General features: G+C 36.1%; 1 protein-coding gene across 4 annotated transcripts in view; it reads left to right on the top strand.

Moving 5' to 3' along the window:
* The window catches only part of TRIM33 (tripartite motif containing 33), a 69,574-nt gene that overhangs the window by 26,903 nt on the left and 21,751 nt on the right, over positions 1-20,920 (top strand). For all 4 annotated transcript variants that reach the window (XM_060772580.2, XM_060772583.2, XM_060772582.2 and 1 more), the window contains exons 2-9: positions 2,622-2,740; positions 2,875-3,022; positions 6,636-6,768; positions 10,906-11,022; positions 12,254-12,368; positions 13,568-13,714; positions 16,819-16,936; positions 20,598-20,845. In XM_060772580.2, the coding sequence (XP_060628563.2) occupies positions 2,622-2,740; positions 2,875-3,022; positions 6,636-6,768; positions 10,906-11,022; positions 12,254-12,368; positions 13,568-13,714; positions 16,819-16,936; positions 20,598-20,845 (1,145 nt within the window). The remainder of the gene's footprint in view (positions 1-2,621; positions 2,741-2,874; positions 3,023-6,635; positions 6,769-10,905; positions 11,023-12,253; positions 12,369-13,567; positions 13,715-16,818; positions 16,937-20,597; positions 20,846-20,920) is intronic.

Genomic DNA, 20,920 nt, shown 5'->3' with positions numbered 1-20,920 from the left:
ACCACATTTGTTTGGAAATCAGAAACATCTGCACCCTCAGTATTGTATAGCAGCATATTGTCTTATTTTTATATCCATTGATAAAGTTGTAAAATATTTTCTTCTGTCACTTGAGTTCTAGAGAAAACAAACTCTCTTTAGCAAAAATATAATCTTTAGTCAAAAAGTGAAAGATTCCACACCCCACTGTCTACTTTTGAAATCCGCATGCTTTATCTTAGAAATAGAATTGCTTGATATTCTTGTTTAGATTGGAGTAGAACTTAGACCCAGAAGTGGTTTATCTGTTCTCTTCAGCAATACACATCTTAAATTACTCAGGGATAGCAATATATGATGAGAAGTTTAATGAATGATGTCAGGCCATTACAAATGAAATGTCATTCAGCTTTTGTGTCAAATGATATAGGTTGAACATCACTTATTCAAAATTCTGAAACCCTCCAAAATTGTCCTCAAGGTGACACCTTTGCTTTCTGATAGTTCACTGTATATACGCTTTGTTAATTGACAAAATTATTAAAAACATTGTATCAATTTGTCTTCAACCTATGTCTGTAAGATATATATGAAACATCAATGTTGTGTTTATACTAGGGTCTCCCCTCTAAGATAGCTCGTTATTCATGTACTGTATATGCAGATACGTACTGGCATTCCAAAATTTTATAAACCCAAATCCAAAAATGCTTCAAGCATTTTGAATTAAGGATACTCGGCCTGCACTCTCCTTATATATTGCAGTTATATACTTAACAATTGAGGAGACATCCTTTATTTTTCTCTTTACAGCATACAGTAGACCCTTGGTTTAGTCGGAATCCCTTGCTGGGGTTTCCAGGATCTCCTTTGCATGTCAAATCTGTGGATATTTAAGACTTATTATATATGACGGGATAGTAAAACAGTATCTCTTATAAAATCGCAAAATCTGGATTTGCTTTTTTAATTTTATATTTTCCAGCTGTGGTTAGTGGAATGTATGGATCCAGGATCTAAGGGAGGGGGGGGATTGTATGCCACAATACAATCCTTGAACATTGTAATTTTCAGGCAGTGTTGAAAAGCATAGGAAGACTCTCTTCCCTTTCCTCAGTGTACAGAAAACCTTCAGAATATAAAAGAAAAGAAATATATCCAATATTAGAAATATCATATTTCTGCTCTGATTTGTAGGTGACCTAAGCAGTGTTATACAGAAAGTATAATGAGGCTAGAAGAAAAAAATGATACTAATTCCTTTATAGTAATGGTTGGATAATCTATGTTCTTGGGCCCTGACTGTCATCAGTTTGACCTAGCATAGATAGTGATAATAAGAGGTAGAATCCAGTAACATTAAGAGGTCCAAGTGTTTTTCATTTTCTTTATAACATGGTTTTAGTTATGTTGATGTTTGTGAGAAACTTTTAAAGGAAAAAATATTGAAAGAGAGATGTAATAGGATTCCCAAAACATAAAATAAAAAAAGTATTGGAAAAGAATAATTGGATAAATTAACATTGAGAGCTGAAAAAATACAAAGTATGGTCTGAGTATGGTTCTGATTTATTGGTTTTATATGTCAGGAGCTTGGAGCTTGAATAACAACATAATGACAACATAGGGTTGGATCTATATTAAGTTATCCATAATTTCAGTGGGACTTATTTCAGCTTAATTGTTATCTAACTTGTTGAGTGCTAAGGAACAAAACAAATATAATGAAAGTGTCATTACAGTAGACCAAAAAGCAAGTGACAAAAAATGGAAGAAATATTTTAAATAAAAATATAAATGCATGTATATTACAGTAAAATTGTGTTAATTTAATTTAAGTTTGTCTTTATTTCTCTTTATTTGCCTGTATTTTAATATTATTATCAAGTCAATGCAGAGTTTATGGCATAGTATGGAGTATAGTATTAATTAGGCCTATTTTAATAGTAACAGTCGCAACCAGAAACTACATTTAACCAGCATCTCACAATCTCCATGGTGCCTGTTAACTGCAAGTCTGCTGTAAATGAAAATTGTACTTATAGTTGTCCATTGTAAAAAGCAATATCAATGAGAGTTGATGAAAGGCAGCAATATTTTGTAAAACAAACATTTTTCTAAAAGTTTATTTTCCACGGGACTGTGGAAAATGTAGCTGCCTGGTTATTTGTAGTGTGTGTGTGTGTATGCTGTATAGAAATTTGAAATAGTATTTCTCTTTATCTTTAGACTAAGTATACCCTGTACAGGTAATCTCAGTTACTCCCCCAAAACTTCATTCCACTTTGTGAAAATTCTGAGGTGGTTTCCCAACTCCCAGAACTGATTCTGGAGGCGCAAGGAGGACTTCTCCTTCCCTCTTGCCACTGCCACGTTTCATACTCCCCTCCTGGTCCTGCTAGATTCTATAGTTTCGCCAGCAGAAGTCTATCTGCCTTGTGTTGTTAAGAATAAGACATAGTATGGAACCCACTGGACTAGAAAATGCTTGTATTGCACCATTGGACAATTTCTACTAACACATTTAGACGGTTTTTAAAATACATTCATTACCAAACCTTATGATACTCCCGTTAATATTTTTAAAAAATCAAGTTATGACAATCCAGAGAAGTGTAAGAAGTGTCCTCTTTTGGTTGCAGTTGGTGTGATCAGGTGTCCAATCTGTCGCCAGGAATGCAGGCAAATAGATTTGGTAGATAACTACTTTGTCAAAGACACATCTGAAGTACCCAGCAGCTCTGATGAGAAATCTGAACAGGTATGTCACTTCAGCTCTTTTCTCCTTGCAATATGGATTGTTTCTTCATTTTGTGAAGGATATAGGCTTTGATAATTTATTGATTGATATGTCAAGATTTCAGCATTTGAAAATGTTTTCCTTCCTGTTTGTAGGTGTGTACCAGCTGTGAAGATAATTCTAGCGCTGTTGGCTTCTGTGTGGAATGTGGTGAATGGCTGTGCAAAACATGCATAGAAGCTCATCAACGAGTAAAATTTACTAAGGATCATATGATCAGAAAGAAGGAAGATGTCTCTTCAGGTGAACTCTTTCACTAACTTTGGATTTTTGTAATTGCTTGTAATCACAGCTAAAGATATTTGCTTCTTAATATGTATATTGAAACTCATTAAATTATATTTGTATTTTAGACGCTGATGCCCCCAGTTTTGTACTGGATGGAACAGTAAATAAGGTTTCATTTCATAGGCGACTGTATGTAACAGAAGGTTTTAGTGATGCTTAGAGAGAATGTACAAGCTGAATATTTCTTATCCAGAAATTCCAAGTGTTCCAAAATCTTAAATTATCCACATGGGTGGCTGAGATAGAGACACCTTTGCTTTCTGATGTACACAAATTTTATTTTATGCACTATGTTGCAGGCTATGTGTATTAGATGCAAATGAAGTATAGATGAAGTTTGTGTAAGACGTAGGTCCCATCTCCAAGATACTTCATTATGTAAATGCAAATATTTCAAAATGGGGGGGGGGGGATCTAAAATACTTACATTCCCAAGCATTTTTGTTAAGGCTACTCAGTTTGGTCTGTTGTTATTCATTTATTTAAATATTTCTAGACATAACCCTTCTATGAGGGCTTTTGTGTTTTATTATCAGTGACATTGAAACATTATTTTTAAAAAATGATAAAACAGCTTGAAACATGTCTTAAAATTGTGGGATTCGTTTTTCAGAGAGAATGCTGTTTTTGTATACCTTCGACTAGTTTAGACACCTTGCCCAGCACTTTAGTATTATACTAATTAGGTTTTAGGTCTATCTCCTAGGTTTAGAGATGTAAAAGAGGTATATGACAACCCAAGTCTCAGGATCACTTTCTTCAGCATTGTCACGCAGATGTGAGAAAAGATGAAAAAAGATGGGATTTTTGAGGCACCTCATAAACTAGAGGCCATGTAGTGAGAACCAATTTTCCCAGCATCACTTTCTGAGACTGATCTTGTAAGATGCATTGGGATAATTCATATGACCATGTTTCCCAAACTCAACCAATACAGATAGTCAGCATGATAGATAGTTTTCATACCTGCTGAGACATCCAGTAGAATGAGAAGTATTGGATTCCCATTGCCCCTTTACCAGAATAAATTATCCACCATAGCAACCAAAGCTGATCCCATCCTTAAACATAGCCAGAAAATGCATCCTTAGAGCTCCAAATAACCAATATAATTCAAGACCTGTATTTGATAAATTTAATATCTGTGATGTATCAAATTGTTATGTTAGCCTTTGAAGTATTGTTTTAGGGGATTATTTTATTTTGAAAAAGTCCTTTGAAAGGCACTGTTGTGCTGTGCACAGGTTTTGCAAAGGTATCAATGGCCAACTGCTAAGAATACTAGAATAGTGGGGTACATTTCAATTGATTTTGAAGTATATTATTATAACAAATTTAACAATAAAATAATTTTATAATTGACAGAATGTTTTCAAGGTGCCCAGTAGGCGCTCAGTATAATGACAAAATAATGTTATTATTCAAGCAAGGGACTTCTGATATAGCCTGTTAGTTAGAAGTGAGACAGTAATCATTAGATTGGCGAATAAACTCCATTAGCCTCTAGTTCTAATATTGTGACCCTAGATGTACTAGAATAGAAAGCAGCATGAACTACAGTGTAAAGGACACACTGTATTAATGTTTCATATATAGCAAAGGCGTAGTTTCTTCCTGATCACTTGCATCTTACTCCTAATGCTGCAAGTAAACTTTCATTTATATAACTTAGGTGTAAGCAACTGTGTGGAGGTCAGGGTCCGATTTCCCTTACATGCCCTATAGACCACCAGTCAACATATCAGAATACTTCTCCTTTTCTTCAAAAACCCTCTTAAAATGATGACTGTTGCCATTTTGAGAGGGACTCTTCTAGGACACAGAGGTATTAGAGTGTTGGGCTGGATGATGGTATTTGTACATTTGGAGATCCTTCTGTGCAGTTTGGGTAAAAATCCTCCACAAATCATGCAATTTAAAAATATCAGCTTGGGGGAAGGATGGAGGCTGTCAGACACCAGAAACATGGACTGCACTTCCTCTATGTTTAATAGAACTGAACCAAAAATACAAAAAGTTGCCTCCCTTTCCCACATACATGGGTATGTGGGAAAGAAGTTATTCTGAAAGTCAGAAAATTTGCTGGTCTATTTCATGTAATCTGGAGATTTATTAGTGGGTCTTTTTTGTTGTTGTTTTGCCTATTTAAAGTAGGAAAGAGAACCTTCTCCCAAGGAACTGACACTTGCCACGAAATGTTTAGATTTGGACAGAAATTAGTTGAAAGTATTTTTGACTAGGACAAGTTAAGGGAATTGCATCACATTGAAGCCATATCACACAGAAACCTGAGAAATTAGTGACATTCTTCAAGAATTTGGAGCTTATAGTGACACTATGAATTCCATAGGGTTTTCTTAGATGAGCAATACTCTGAAGTTGTTTTGCCAGTTCCTTGTCTGAAATATAGTCTACAGCACGAGTTATTTGTTTTTCATCCAAGTGCTAGCCAGGGCTTGTCCTGCTTAGCATCCAAGATCAGACAGGATCAGGTGCCTCTAGGGTACTTAGGCAGAAGGAAGATAGGAAATAATTAATGGGGTGAGATGGGTCAAAGCAGGATAGTTTTAGAGGTTAGAGACATTTGCTTGAATGCATTTGAAAATGACTTCTCGCTATCTTAATATTTTCTTGCTGTAGAATCCCAGGTCACCAACATTAATCAAATGGAAAACACCCTTTAACTGCCTCTGTCCAAGGCAATTGAATGGATAGTGGCCCATTTATTAATGCAGTTGTATAGTCGTTAACCCAGATTCCCAGTAGAAACTGGCAATTTAGTCATACAGTGGAAAGAATATTTCAGCAAATTTAGGAGCTCTTGCCACTGTACTTTTCCTAGGAGAGTGCCCAGCAGCTGAAATCAATGTTTATATTACACTGATTGAGTGAGAAAATGCAGCAGTATTTATGTCAAAAGAAATAGATTTTTAAAATGGTTTTTAAACTTCTTGTCATATTTTGTCTTAGTGTATGCTGTAAACCACCTTGGGATATATAGGGAGAAAAATATAGTATACACTATATTTACCGGGGCCACAGTGGCGCAGCGGGTTAAACCGTTAAGCTGCAGAACTTGCTGACTGAAAGGCCGGCGGTTTGACTCTGGGGGACAGGGTGAGCTCCTGTTGTTAGCTCCAGATTCTGCCAAACTAGCAGTTCAAAAATAGACAAATGTGAGTAGATCAATAGATACTGCTTTGACGGGAAGGTAACAGCTCTCTATACAGTCACAGCAGTCACATGAACCTAAGAGGCATCTACGGACAATGCCAGCTCTTTGCCGTAGAAATGTAGATGAGCACCAGCCCCCAGAGTTGGACATGACGAGACTTAATGTCAAGGGGAAAACTTTACCCTTACCTTTACACTATATTTAAATACATACATACAGAAGGGCTGAAAATTGTACTGTTCCTGGCAATTGTCTGTCTCCCCAGCATTGGAGAATAGGAATCAATCCACCTTGGTCATGGAATTTACCCACCTTGGGGTTTGGTATTTTATCTTGCAGTTTTAATTTTTACACTGTTTTGATTTTTAAAAATATGTGTTTCTTTTAAAACAGAGGCAGTTGGAGCATCTGGTCAGCGTCCTGTCTTCTGTCCAGTACACAAACAAGAACAGTTAAAACTTTTCTGTGAAACCTGCGACAGATTGACATGCAGAGACTGTCAGTTACTGGAACACAAGGAACATAGGTATAGGCACCAGTGTCTTAATGTGCTGTTTGTCTTCACAGCAAATTGCTTTTAAACTCCAACCCTCATGTATTTGCGCTATTTTTTCGTTTTATGATAAATGGGGTGCTGCTGCTTTCCATTTTCAATCCAGTCCTGATTCATTAAGGGCAAAGCAATAAGTAAAATTAATAGAACAGTATTGGGATTAAAGAAATCTTGGTTAATAATGTGAATTTTAATTTCATCTATCACTGTTTGCATATATATATAATTTAGAGAAAGATTGTTTGAATTTGGATTCTGCATGCTGCAGATATTGTGAAAAAGACATTTCCTCTAGTGCACAGGCGAATGTCACTAGTGTTTATTTTTATTAAACATTATTGTTAGGAATAATTTGTGTTTTATTTGATCAGAAAGGTTAAACACTGCAATCTTAAAGAAGAGAGACAGTTGTAGTAGTTTTATTTTGCATTTGTTCTCTTTTGGTTAGTTCTGAGAAATGGAGTTAAAGAAAATTATCAATGAAATAGAATCTTTACTATTATCAGCACTGGTAATGCTTTAACAAGGATTACTTCATGACATTAGTTTGCTCCGTAGTTTACTGTGGTATTTATTTTTTATTGATTTTGTGAGAGATGTAGTGATACTACTTTTCAATTTTTGTGCAAAAAAATATGCCATTTTGATAATCATAAAGATATAAATATCTAACAGTGTGATTATAAATGATGGATTTCAGAATTTTTTTTTTTTGCTTTGTCTTCTCGCTATCTGTACATCAATAACATCAATTTATTTGGTAGTATAAGTATGGTGAGCATTCTTGATATAATTTCAGAAGCTTGTGATATATGAACTAATCAGTAATAATAGCAGCCACTAATACTGTTCTATTAGTTGTGGCAGTCTTATTTCAGCTTAGTCATAAATAATGATAATGATGATGATGATGATGTTTATTTATATATTGCTCTATCTCCCCCAATTGCTCAAGGCAGTTTCCACACATGCAATGACACAGTAGAAATATACAGAGTATTCAAAACAAAAGCACAAAATTATTAACACAAAAACAAATACAGTTAAAACCAAAATCAAACACTATTCTATAATCTGGAATGAGTTGCTAAGGGCCAGGATAGTTGAGTGGGTCTAAACTGTCTAAGAGGGATGGGCCCAGGATAGTGCAGAACAATATTGGGCTGGGGAGACAGAGGGGAAGTAAAAAGTCGATCCTAGCATTGATCATAGTGGGGTCTGGGACTAGATTTTCAGAACCTATTAATGGACTATGAGAGGGACTGGGCAGAATGAATGGTCCGAGAATGACAGGGTTGGAAGGAGAATGAGGAGCACGGCCGAAATCTAGCTAAGGCCTGGAAACTAAGGGCTAGTAATTAGTCATTCTCAAAGGCCTGATGAAATCACCAATCTTCAAGTTCTTGTGAAACCAGGAAAGTGATGGGGCCTGTCTTAGCTCCCTGGAGAGGGCATTCCAGAGGCGGGGGGGGGGGGCACCATCGAGAAGGCCCCCTCCCTGGTCCCCACCAACCAAGCATGTGATGGTGGTGGGAATGAGAGAAGGGCCACACCAGAAGATCTTAGGATACATGCCGGTTCATAGAGGGAGATGCGGTCATAATACACTAGTGTAAAGATGCGCATTAGAAGCCTCCGGTTAAATCCACGTGAACACTAAAAAGTAAGAATCATACAAAATAGTGTTAGTGTGTACCTTTAATTTGTCTGCTTATATATGGTGTTTTCACTGCTTTCTGAGGTGGCTTTGCCACTTTCTTCCTCTGAAATACAACCAATATATATATTCCTTTTTTACATTGGTGGTCTCCCACTCAAGTACTTATCAGGGCTCATCACACTTAGCCTTTAAGATAAGACAGGATCTTATTCCTTTTGGAAATGTCAATCATGAATTTAGTGATGCTCTTGAGTGAGCATACATAGTTTTGTACTCTTTGTTTTTAGGCTGTATTTAGCATCGTGGGCTTATTCTAGATTTTCTGACTCTCACTTTAAAAAAGCTACTGCTTCTACAGCTGCTTTACTACTGTATGATTCCATCATAACTTTGGCTTAAATTCATGATCCTTCTGTGAACATGAATCTGTCAGAAATGGGGAATAGAAGTGTGTGGAAGTGATTACCATCGCACACTGCAATCTTTGCATCCAAGTTAATATCTTGAGAAAAATGGATCTGCTGCAACATGGGAATTGCACACTTCTTGTAATCAACCCCAGTTATTTATCTGGGCCAGCTCATTGGCCTAATTGATGTTTCTGATCATTTTTCAAAGGCAGTCCCATATAGAGCAAATTACAGCAGTTCAAAAGAAATATAACCAAGGCATGGGTTACCATGTCCATATCTAACTTGGCTGTGGGACCAAGCCTTTGGGGCAGTGCAATGAGGCAATAATAGGAAACTTACTCAGCTGACCGGAGCCAGCATGATGTCTTGAGATGGTTTTAAACAGCTGATTTTAAAGTAGATATAAGTGATTTTAATGTTTGTGTATATTTATAGTTTTATGTCCCAGCATTGAATGTTTGCCATATATACGTTGTGCTCCGCCCTGAGTCCCCTGTGGGGTGAGAGGGGTGGAATATACATGTTTCAAATAATAAATAAATAAATAAATAACTCACTCATCCTGGAACACTAGCTTTAACTGTGGAAATGCACTCCCTGCCACCACTGGAACCTACACCTCAAGAGTCAGGGCTGAGTTCAGGAGTACCCTCAAGCTGCAAACTTGTGTTTTGAGGGGAATGTAACTTCTTCAAACACAGGCTGACTCCCTAGTCCCAGATTTGTTTTTAGACTGATCAGAAGCACTTTTCTCTTGTCTGGATTAAACTTCAATGTATTGATTCTCATGGGTTTAACACAAACACAGTTTCATTGACAGGAGTAGTCATCAGCATAGGGTGAAAACCTATCTCACGATCTTTTACACTGGACACATTAAACTGTACAGCTTTCTGAGTAAAAAAAAACCCAACCCCCATTTAAATTGTTTTTTCCTACATACTTGGGAGAGAATGCATAAAATGCAAACTTAAATTCTATACTTAAATGGTTTGACCATTGTGGTAATGTGGGTTGCTGCAAAAAGATTATGGAAAACCAGAAAGAGAAATTGAGAAAGAATTTCAGTGGCTTTTGAAACCTTATACTTACACGGATTTTGATTCAGGAGTATCAAAGGGAAGGGAAGCAATATTATGTAGGAGAAACAGAAACTTGGGACAACTAAAACTGCAGCCTTTGCTGATTGAATTTTTACAACCAAGATGTTACATGACAGGTCAAGAAATGCAGGGGAGAGAGAGTCCTGAATGTCCAGAAGCTACAGGAAAACCAGACATGGTCAAACTTGGGCCCTCCAGGTATTTTGGACTTCTACTCCAACAATTCCTAATAGCTGGTAGGCTGTTAGGAGTTGTGGGAGTTGAAGTCCAAAATACCAGGAGGGCCCAAGTTTGCCCATTCTTCGGATAAACGGTTGGAAATCAGTAAATTGAGATTTATCATCAGTAATTTTAGCCAACCTTCTGTAGCTGTGTATACATTAACAATAGGATAGGTAATAGAAGCTGCTTCCAGGTTCCCTTACTTGGGTGTGCAGGAATAGTAAAACAGAAAGGATAGGGGAGAGCAGACAAGTCTGCCTCAAAACAAGTGTTAAAGGAAGCATAGGTGATAAATTTGGCCACCAAAATGGAAAATCATGAGAAAAGTGGAGGCTGCTGAAAGTTATCTGTGGATGTATTTTGTAATGAGCCTTTAGACAATCTCTAGAAGGTTCTGAATGTTTTTGTTTACTTGTTTGGCTCTCCTGATAACATTGGATTGCCACTCCCTTCATTTTATACTATTTTGCCTTGGGCTGGTGAAGTACTGCAGCCCCAAACCATGATAAAATGCAAGTTGCTGGGTAAAGCAGTATAGATAGGTTGCTGGTGGCCTCAGGATTTTTCTTTGTCTTCGATGGAAATATCTTTGAAGCATGCTTAGCAATTGCATTTTTGTAGCTTCCACTTTCGCATTAGGAAGCATAGTTTTAAATCTACTTCATCCTCTTATTGTAATGCTTAAATATTTTTTGTCTTCTCCTTTGGAAAGGTATCAGTTTTTGGAAGAAGCATTTCAGAATCAAAAGGGTGCTATAGAGAATCTCTTAGCTAAACTTCTTGAAAAGAAGAATTACGTTAATTTTGCAGCTACTCAAGTACAAAATAGGTGAGTTTGAATTTTTCTATAATAACGGTTATTTTCATGTTAATAATTCACAGAAGTCTTTAAGTTCTAGGCTCTGATGATTTTCTGTAATATTTGTTGTGTGCATTCAACCCTGTCTTATGGTGACTGTTGTGGAGTTTTCTTGGCAAGATTTAATCACAGGAGTATTGCCATTGCTACCTGCTTAGGCTGAGACTTTGACGTGCCCAGATTCACTCAGCCAACTGTAATGTCTCAGCAGGAATTTTAATCCCAACCTTCCAGAATGCTGGTCTTTACACTCACATCACTACACCTTGATGGCTCGTTTCTGATTGCATCCTTTATACAACAGCTATGGATAATAATACTTAGTCATTCTGATCCATTGGACAAAATTTGCTAGCAAAAATAGGCTTCTACAAATAGGGCACAATTTGCACTGAAGACTGTTGACAGCATCATGCATGGCATGGATTAGAAGTTATTCTTCACATACACAGCTATGTATGCTGGTGTGTGTGTGTGTGTGTGTGTGTGTGTGTGTGTGTATATATATATATATATATGGAGCCTGTGACTGCTTTCACTTTTTCCCTGGATCAGAGTGAAAAGAGAAAATGATTTTCATCTTTTGAAATATTACCAAGAGAAAGAAAACATTCAAATTTCCCCATCTCTCTGCTTATAGGCAGGTGCTCATGGGCAGCTCCTATCTGCTTCAGGCGGGTAGCTAGCTACTGATTGCATCGCTGAAATAGGTTATCATTTCTAACACAGGATTCCTTTCAGCTACATTTTACACAGTTCTAAATTAATCTATAAGATCACTGAAAGCAGTTGTATTTATTTATGTATTTATTTTATTTATTTATTTCCCACCCTTCTCACTCCGGAGGTGACTCAGGGTGGCTCACAACAAAGGCACAATTTGATGCCTTGAACACATATCAGCATACAACAACATATACATTAAAATCACATCATTAAAACATATAAATTAAAACAGTTATTTAAAATCACACAACAATTTTAACTTTAATGTTTAACATGCAGATTTTTTACATGCAGGTTATAGAGTTTTTGTTGTGAAAATCAAAGTGATGACTTATTGTTTTATTTAATGTGATTATGTATGAATATTATTTCTCATTATGTAAAGATGTTTATTTTAATAATAAATGATATTTCCAACATGTGAGTTTGAAAATGTTGAAATGTTATTGGATGACTGTACATTTTTCTTTTTTAGGATAAAAGAAGTAAATGATACAAACAAAAGAGTAGAACAGGAAATCAAAGTGGCTATTTTTACCCTCATTAATGAAATCAATAAAAAGGGAAAATCTCTTTTGCAGCAACTTGAGGTATGAATAAATGCAAAACAAATAAGAGCATTGTATGACCCCTAGTGTGATGTTTACTTGTATATGATTCTTGTGTTTTGGATACTCATCAATTATTCTGTTCATAAGGTTATCCAACATGAACTTACTGACCTGTTTCATGCATAATACAAAAATATAGTTTAGCACTTCATGTACAAGTTGTACCAGGCTTGGTGCTTGTTTCGGCTTATACAAAGGGCCATTCTTTCCCTCCCCTTCAGTATAGAATTACTTTCTAAAATATGTTTACATGAATTGGAAGCATTAATTCTAGAGTAATGGTAATCACAAATTGTAGGACTGATTTAACATCATGGCTTTGAAGTGTACAGCTTTCCCCATGGTGTCCCATTAAAATCTTATTATGTGTTAAGTGCTGTGTGTTTTATTTTAAATCTCTCTCTGGTCCTTGTTTTACTCTTCATATTTTAAGTCTTCTAATACCATTAAAGTCAGATTATCCTTCTCATCTTTTATATAGGACTTCCTTTCTTGTACACGCCCCTAAGCCTGTTAATAAAGTTTATCTTAGGCAAGAAAAGCTAGGTAATTTTCACTATTTGACTTTGCTTAAAAATGGTAAACTACCAATAGTTCTCAATGTGTTCCAACATATAGTATTGTACAACAGAGTTTTGAAAGAACAGAGGTTTTTAAACAGAGTCCTGGTAGCATACTAGTGAGACAGAAGTAGACCACTGTCCCCAGTAAATGTAATTAGATATGTTTAACCTTCATATTGATATCTAGGATACTTTTCCTTCTTACATAATACTGAAAAATAAAATTTATTTGATAACAAAATTAAATTGCTGTGCAATAATAATAATAATGATAATGTATTTATATCCCACCACTATCTCCCCGAAGGGACTCAGGAAGATTCACAGAATCACTTTAAGTGCTGCACATAAAACAACAATTCATAAACATATAAAACAGCACCATAAGTTATAACACAAGGAACACACATAAAGCCCCATCCAATAAAATTATAAAACTCATAAAATGCAGTGAAGTCTGCGAATAAGATTGGCTGTCTACAATTGACAATGATCATGGAAACACTTTACATGTGTCACTCTCCTGAATATCAAACATTGTATAACTGCATTTTTAAAATACTTGCCCAAATTATTTATTATTTTTTTATTTTATTTTATGTCCTTTGTATTCAGGCTGTGACGAAGGAGAGGCAGATGAAGCTAATACAACAGCAGAATGATATCAGTGGTCTCTCAAGGCAGGTGAAACATGTGATGAACTTCACAAATTGGGCCATTGCAAGTGGTAGCAGCACTGCCTTGCTTTATAGCAAGCGTTTGGTAAGGAGCTTTAATTCTAACACAGGATAGATTTTATTAAATTTAGCCTTGCTGCAGACCTTGTAACTCTTGCATTGAAATATAGAAAATTCTGCATCATTTGACATCATGTCAACATTTGCAGATAAGTACAGTCAGTGCAACCCTGCTTGCAGATGTTTTCACTGTATGCTAAATTTAAATTACTGGAAGATCTATAATTAATTGCTACTGCAACTCAGTGACAAATTTACTTAATTAAAAACGTGATGTAACGTCACAATGCATGGTGTCAGCATTTATGAATGTTGAAATACTGTAAGGGTGTTTCCAGCAGATGCTGCATTTTTTAGTTCATGGTCTGTTTATTTGTATAGATATGTGATATCAAACTAGTCATTTGAATTATTTTTTAAAAATTCCTGGATTTAGAAATGATTTTGAAATAAAATCCTGTTATTTTAGTTACTTGTCTGGTATATCACTAGTGATATGGGCTGGAAGATTTTCTTCTTATTTTTCTCCATGGTAAATTTTATTTACTAGTGAGCTGAAAATTTGTGAAACAGATGATTGTACAGTCAAATGGGCCTACATTCAATGTTGTAATTATCAGTTTCAAGGGACTGTCCCTCCAAAGCCTGTATTTTTATGTTTACACTGTACTCGATCTTAATATTTGCACTTGGATTGGAGGGAAGAGAGGTGATTAAAAATCAAGTAAATGTAATCCAAACCAAAATCCAAATGATGGATCTGTTCTATCTGTAAAACAGAAGTTCTTAATACATCCGATATACTGAAAGTAAAACCTAAATAAACCTATGATTATATGAAACCACCTGTAGGTGTGGTTTCATATACAAGTTAAATTAGATATTGATTGGTGCTTATGCCACTTTTTACTAACTTGCGCCAGAACCAGGAGTGAACTGCTTGTGCTTTAATTACAATGCAAGGGCAATTCCATTCTGCTATTTTGTTAAATTTTTAGTACTGCAACTTGGAATGTGCATTCATTCAGGGAAGGATCATCACAGTTAATGATGTCAGCATACTAATATTTCCATATTAGGAATCTCGAAACATAAAGAAAGGACTTTATTTTGCAATATATTTTGATCTCTGAGTCAAAAAGGGTTTTTTAAAAATTAAATCACTATAAAGTAACCAAAAACAAAAACAAAAACGCCATAAATTGGTAGTTTTTAGAAATGTTCAATGTTGCTATGTTTCTTCCAGTGTTGCAGTGTTTCTTTCAGTAAGTAATAGTGGCATATAGTACACTGTGTTTTGATCTCCCTTTTAAAGGCTTGAATCTTAAGTTACTATGTTGTCATTTAAACACATTTTAAGTCTGTAGCAAGTTTTTGGGATGGTTTTAGGGATAAAATTTTCCCCAGGATTCTTATCTTGATTTCTGGAGCCCCCGGTGGCGTAGTGGGTTAAACCCCTGTGCTGGCAGGACTGAAGACCGACAGGTCACAGGTTCGTATCCAGGTAGAGGCAGATGAGCTCCCTCTATCAGCTTCAGCTCCTCATGCGGGGGCATGAGAGAAGCCTCCCACAGGGATGATAAAAATATGAAATCATCCAGGTGTCCCCTGGGCAACGTCCTTGCAGACGGCCAATTCTCTCACACCAGAAGCGACTTGCACGACAATAAATAAATAAAACTTATTTCTGAAATAATTAAAGAACACAAAATACATCTAAATAATGTGAATGTAGGTTTAACTTAAGTCAGGTATCTACAAAAATGCAGGTGTTTCAAGAGGGGCAGTATTTATTTCAACATAACAAGAAAATCACGGTATACCTCTAATATTAAGGTGAAGCATTGATTAAGTGTTTTATGGATTGTAATACAGTTCTTCAGATGCATGGAAACCATCTTAGATCAAGTATAAGCAAAGTATGTCTCCAGCCCTTTTTTATTACCCTCCAATCACACCAGGAAAAAATAATTTCAGAAATACCATATCTGGCATTAAATTGTTAACTAAAAGCTTTATCTTTGCAAGCATTTTAATGTTTGAAACAGGCATTCCATAATTTTCCAGTTCTGCTGTTGTCTCTATTCTGTTCTGCCATAATAATTTGAAATTCATGATCTCATGGTCTCCCAGACTGAATTAACATTAAATACCGTATTCTATGATAAAATTAAATCTATTTATACTTCTATTTGTTCTGTAATTGATTAATTTTAATCTTAAATAGATTATAATCAATGTATTGCTTTAAATATTATGATATATTATGTATTCATTTTTATTAAATTTATATCCACCTTTCTTTTTATATCGAGATTTAAATCCCTTTCCAGCACATCCAATTCCTTGCCCAAGTGTTCTTCTTCTTAGTCCCCATTCTTTCAACAACACCAGTCAGATTTTAAACTCCTTTTCCCTTCTTCCCAAACTGTGTCCTCTCAATCTCCGTTTTGGCTGGAAAGCTGTTTAAAATCTGGCTGATGGTGTTGGAAAAACAGGAGATAGAGGGAGGAGAATTGGGAAGAAGAGGAATGGGGTGAGGAGGTTGATGGATGGAAGTGGGGTTAAAATGTGGATGGCCCTGTTGGAAGGACAGGAGATTGAAATCCATAGGTAGCGGGGGTTTAAAATCTGGATGGATGTTGCTGTTGGAAGGATATAAGATTGTGGGGAGGGGGATTTGGGAGGAAGAGGAATGGGGTCAATGGGCTGGAAAAAAGGTTAAAAATCTATATAGCTTTGTTGTAGAAGGACAGAGGATTGATACCGATGGGCTGGAAAGGAATTTCAAAATCTGGATGGCACTTTTGGAAGGATGGGGAGGAGAGGAGGAGGAGGAGAGGCAAGGAGGTCAACTTAGTTAAGTGGCAGCTACAAACTCGAACATAATGAAAACTTCATAAGAAACCCATGAATACGGAACATGGCCTGTATACCTGAATTTCTGAGATAATGTATTTGAGGAAATAAATTATAATTTTTGAGGAAGGTTAGGGTGTGTGTGTTGGAAGTGAGAGACTTACCCAAAGAGACGACCCACTAGCTGATCGTTGCATGTTGTTATTTCAGCTTCTTTTTGCTTTTTTGCACAATGCCACCACTAATCAGAGAGTGTTTGTCTTCTCACAGATCACGTTCCAGCTGCGACATATTTTAAAAGCACGATGTGATCCTGTCCCAGCTGCTAATGGAGCGGTACGCTTCCATTGTGATCCCACATTCTGGGCAAAGAATGTAGTCAACTTAGGTGAGAGAGTGTTCTCTTTCTCTGAAGATGAATTCAGTGTTGAGAAATTCTGAAGATGATAAGTGGCATCAAATAGTATTATCTGTAGACTGCTACTAGATTTTTGGTAGCATTTTAAATGTCTTTGTGCCAGGGGACTTTCCCACTATTTCCCCTTTCCATCTGCTGCTTCACAATCTCTCCAAAAATAAATTCCTGGAAGTTAGCAAAACCTTCAGAACTGTTCTTCAGAGGACATGAGCTCTTGTAGGGGTAGGACTGACAATCCTTTGTGTGCATGATTAAGTGTAATCTGTTTGCTTGTGTTGGGGGATTGGGTGATACCAGTGGCTTTGATACATATAAAGACACTATGCATTTGTCTGTTGTTTCCTGATTTATTTTGTTTGTTCTTTGCATGTTACTCTTGTATGCGGTCTATGAGAGTATATATAGGCTTGAGACGTAAGGATCAATATAGAGCATTCCCTGGAATAACTTAAAAGCCTCTTAAGTATATACAGAGACTTGGGAGTTAAAATGGTTTTTCCCGTTTTCACTCCTACAGAAACTCATTTTATTCTGGTGGCGGTCAATCTTGAAGTTTCCCAAGCTTCAGGACAACTTTTTGGGCATCATGAGGAAATGCTCCCGGAAAACGGGAGGTATTAGAAATCCCATTACATATGCAAATATCACCATTGGATTGGGGATATGTAAGATAAACTAAAGAAGTTACTTGAAATGAAGACCTAGAAAACTAATTTGGGGGGGGGGATATTTTCAGAGGAGCAGAAAAATGGTACTTGACTGAAAAACTTTGCTTGTTACATAATAATGAATGACATCAGTAAAAACCAATGTCAGGAGAATTTTGATATCAGAAAAAACATGGATATTGAAGTCAAATTCCTAAATACATTAAACTATTACAGGAATATATTTTATTTTATTTGTGTATTTATTTTTGTTGCATTAAATGGCACAACAGTTCAGATCGTGATTTGGGTCAATTTCAGAATTATATCATTCCAAAGTGAAAAGAATTACAAATTAAAACAAATTTAAAATATGAATACTAAAAGAGCACCTCATGAGCCTCATGTGACCTCCAATAGTCTTAGACTCTCGGTTTTTCATGGAAGACATTAGAAAAAAAAATGCTGAGAGAAGAATCTCCAAATAAAGGCAGTTCATTTTTTACACTTCTTTTTACCCATTCTCACAGCACCCACTCCAAAGTCTGGAAATCAGCTGAAAATACTGTACAGGAAGTGAAAACCTGAAGCAGACTTCTGATCAGTGATTGAGATAATAGCTTCAGTGATTTTTAAAAAATAAAAATCATGTTTACTAATGGCAGAGGAAATTGGAAATTCCTGATCAAAAATAGAACAAAGATGCGTGATTCTGTAGGAAGCATAGAGACATGTTCATTGGAACTTAAAACCTGTTGCTTATAGAAATGTTATTGACTAATTACCTTCCTTGTCTTCAAAGAAAAATAAAGAATTCCGAATAAGAACTGTTGAAATATCAGGCATTTTAGAAATAATTAAAACTAAAAACAGAACTGGATGATTTAACATTGCAATATAAGGAAGAATGTTAAATCAGTTCTGGAAATATATTATTACTAATACAGGTATTCCTGGTAATATGCTATGAAGCCCATCTTAGTTTATTTTGAGTTAGATGTGTGTTATATAGCACTTTAAGTACATTTATTATAAAATATTTGACATCAGTTTTGTTGCAGGAATATAGTTTTACCTCAAGAATGCCCTCTTTTTTCATCACCAGTCTGCATAGTGAATGGAGGATATCAAGTTAGGAAAGGCTGCTTTAGAAGTATATTAGGATAACATGAATGTAGATTTTTGTGAAACCAACATTTGAATTCCCCCAATATATGTGTGACTGCTATCTCATATTCAAAGCAGGGTTTTATTTTACTTTAGTTTCTTAAGCTGTGTCAGAGGTCACTATAGAAGATTCTACAAATGTCAGTAGTTGCTCACCTTCCATAGAATTGTTTGTGGTTTGTAACCTGGAGTTACCAAGGTTGTATATACCAAAGCTTTAGTAATCTTTTGTATCTGTTTCAAGTGTTTAAATACTTGTTTTGTGTACCATTTCCATGCTCAGTTTTCATGAATCTAAACTAAAATTAGAAACATTGTTTGTTTAAATAGAGAAGTTTTATTCACAAGCTGCTTGCAAATTTTTTTTAAATAATAAAAATATGCATCATCTTAAGACCAAGAATACATGTTTGTTTATCCAGTTAAGAATGATTATTATAATAATATACTTTATTTATATTCTGCCCTATTTCCCCAAGGGGACTCAGGGTGGATTACAGTACACATATATGGCAAACATTCAATGCTGTTATACAATTAACAATGACAGACAGTACATAAACAGAGGTAAAGATTTCCCATCTTTTCCCATCTCTGACATCTGGAGGCTGTGCTCAACTCCTGCAGTGTGTGTGTGTGTGTGTGTGTGTGTGTGCTGCCGCTCCATCTTCCATGCAAGGAGTTTTGTTGTCCATAGACGCTCTTCTGATCAAATCGCCAGCATGTCCACATAGGTGCCTTTTTTATTACCTCCCTACCAAAGTGGTCCCTATTAATCTACTCTTTTCAAACTGCTAGATGAGCAGAAGCTGGGCTGACAGATGGGAGCTCACCTCAACCCGGGCTTGAACTGTCAACCTTTCGATTGGCAAGATTTTCTGCAGCTGGTGGTTTATCCCACTGTGCTAAAGCCCGGCCCTTAAGCACAGCAGGATTAGATCTCCCTTCCCCCAAGCTTCTTGCCGTAGTGCTGAACAAGGGATTGTCTTTTAGCTTTCACTGGTAAAAATAGAAAATACCTCTAGTCAGTCACATGTAGTTAGTCACATGTATGTAGTATGTAGTCATATGAAAACTAAAGTAATGTTGCAGGACGGTTTATAATCATAACTGTATAGTCTGAAAATTAGGGCAGTGTTGGAAATGTTCTAAAGATGAATGAAATCCATTTATCTATGAGCAGTTGTATGGAAATAACTAATATAAGGTACTTTTGTTTCATGAAATCAATACTTGTGTATAAGTTCATCTTATATTTAAGTCAAGAGCAGATTTTGGGACCATTATGTTTTTAAATTTGTCTCTGTTAGGGACCTAGTGCAAAGACAGTGCCAAGAGGCAGAGGCGAGAAGCGCTTGCATCCCATTACCTCTGTTTGCTAATAAAGGTTACTCTTTAGTTTCCTCTTTTTTCTTTCTTAGTGAAAAAAAATGTCAACTTTGGGGAAGCCCAAAAATGTGGCACACCTACCATTTGATTCACTTGAGGTAGAATGGAGTACTGCCAACCATTTTTAATAGGTGCTTATTGTCATCTTTCTGCAAGTCTCAAGATTTGTAGAGAGACTGCCAAGCCTCATGAGGCTTGTAAAATAAAATCCAATTAAAATGGATGCTGTCACTCTACCCCACTTCAGGTAAATAAGAATTCTAAATAATTGCACATCTATTAACCTTGCAACTGAAAATATGTTTGTTATGCATTTTATGGTGACCTGTTGTTCTTGTAACCAGAATATGCAAAACATAGACATTTTAGGTTGTTAATATCTAGTTAAAGTAAAAACCTGTTAACCCATCTTCTCTCCTGTTGTTTAGGTAACCTTGTTATTGAAAATAAGCCAACCCAAGGCTACACTCCTAATGTAGTAGTGGGACAAGTTCCTCCAGGAACAAACCATATCAACAAACCTCCAGGGCAAATTAATCTTGCACAGCTTCGGCTCCAGCATATGCAACAGCAGGTGTTCGCACAACAAAAGCACCAGCAGTTACAACAGATGAGGATGGGGCAGCCTGCAGGGCCAATCGCTCGCCAGGCAGGCCCACAGATGCTGCAACAGCAGGCAAGTGTTTTTGAGGCACTCATTATAGACATTCAGATAGACCTCTAGTATAGAAACTGAATGTATTTCAAGATT

The sequence above is a fragment of the Anolis sagrei genome, chromosome 4 (genome assembly GCF_037176765.1).
Source record: "Anolis sagrei isolate rAnoSag1 chromosome 4, rAnoSag1.mat, whole genome shotgun sequence".
Classification (NCBI taxonomy): Eukaryota; Metazoa; Chordata; class Lepidosauria; order Squamata; family Dactyloidae; genus Anolis; species Anolis sagrei.
The sequence above is the reverse complement of the archived record's forward strand: the minus strand, read 5'-3'. Positions and strand labels throughout refer to the sequence as shown.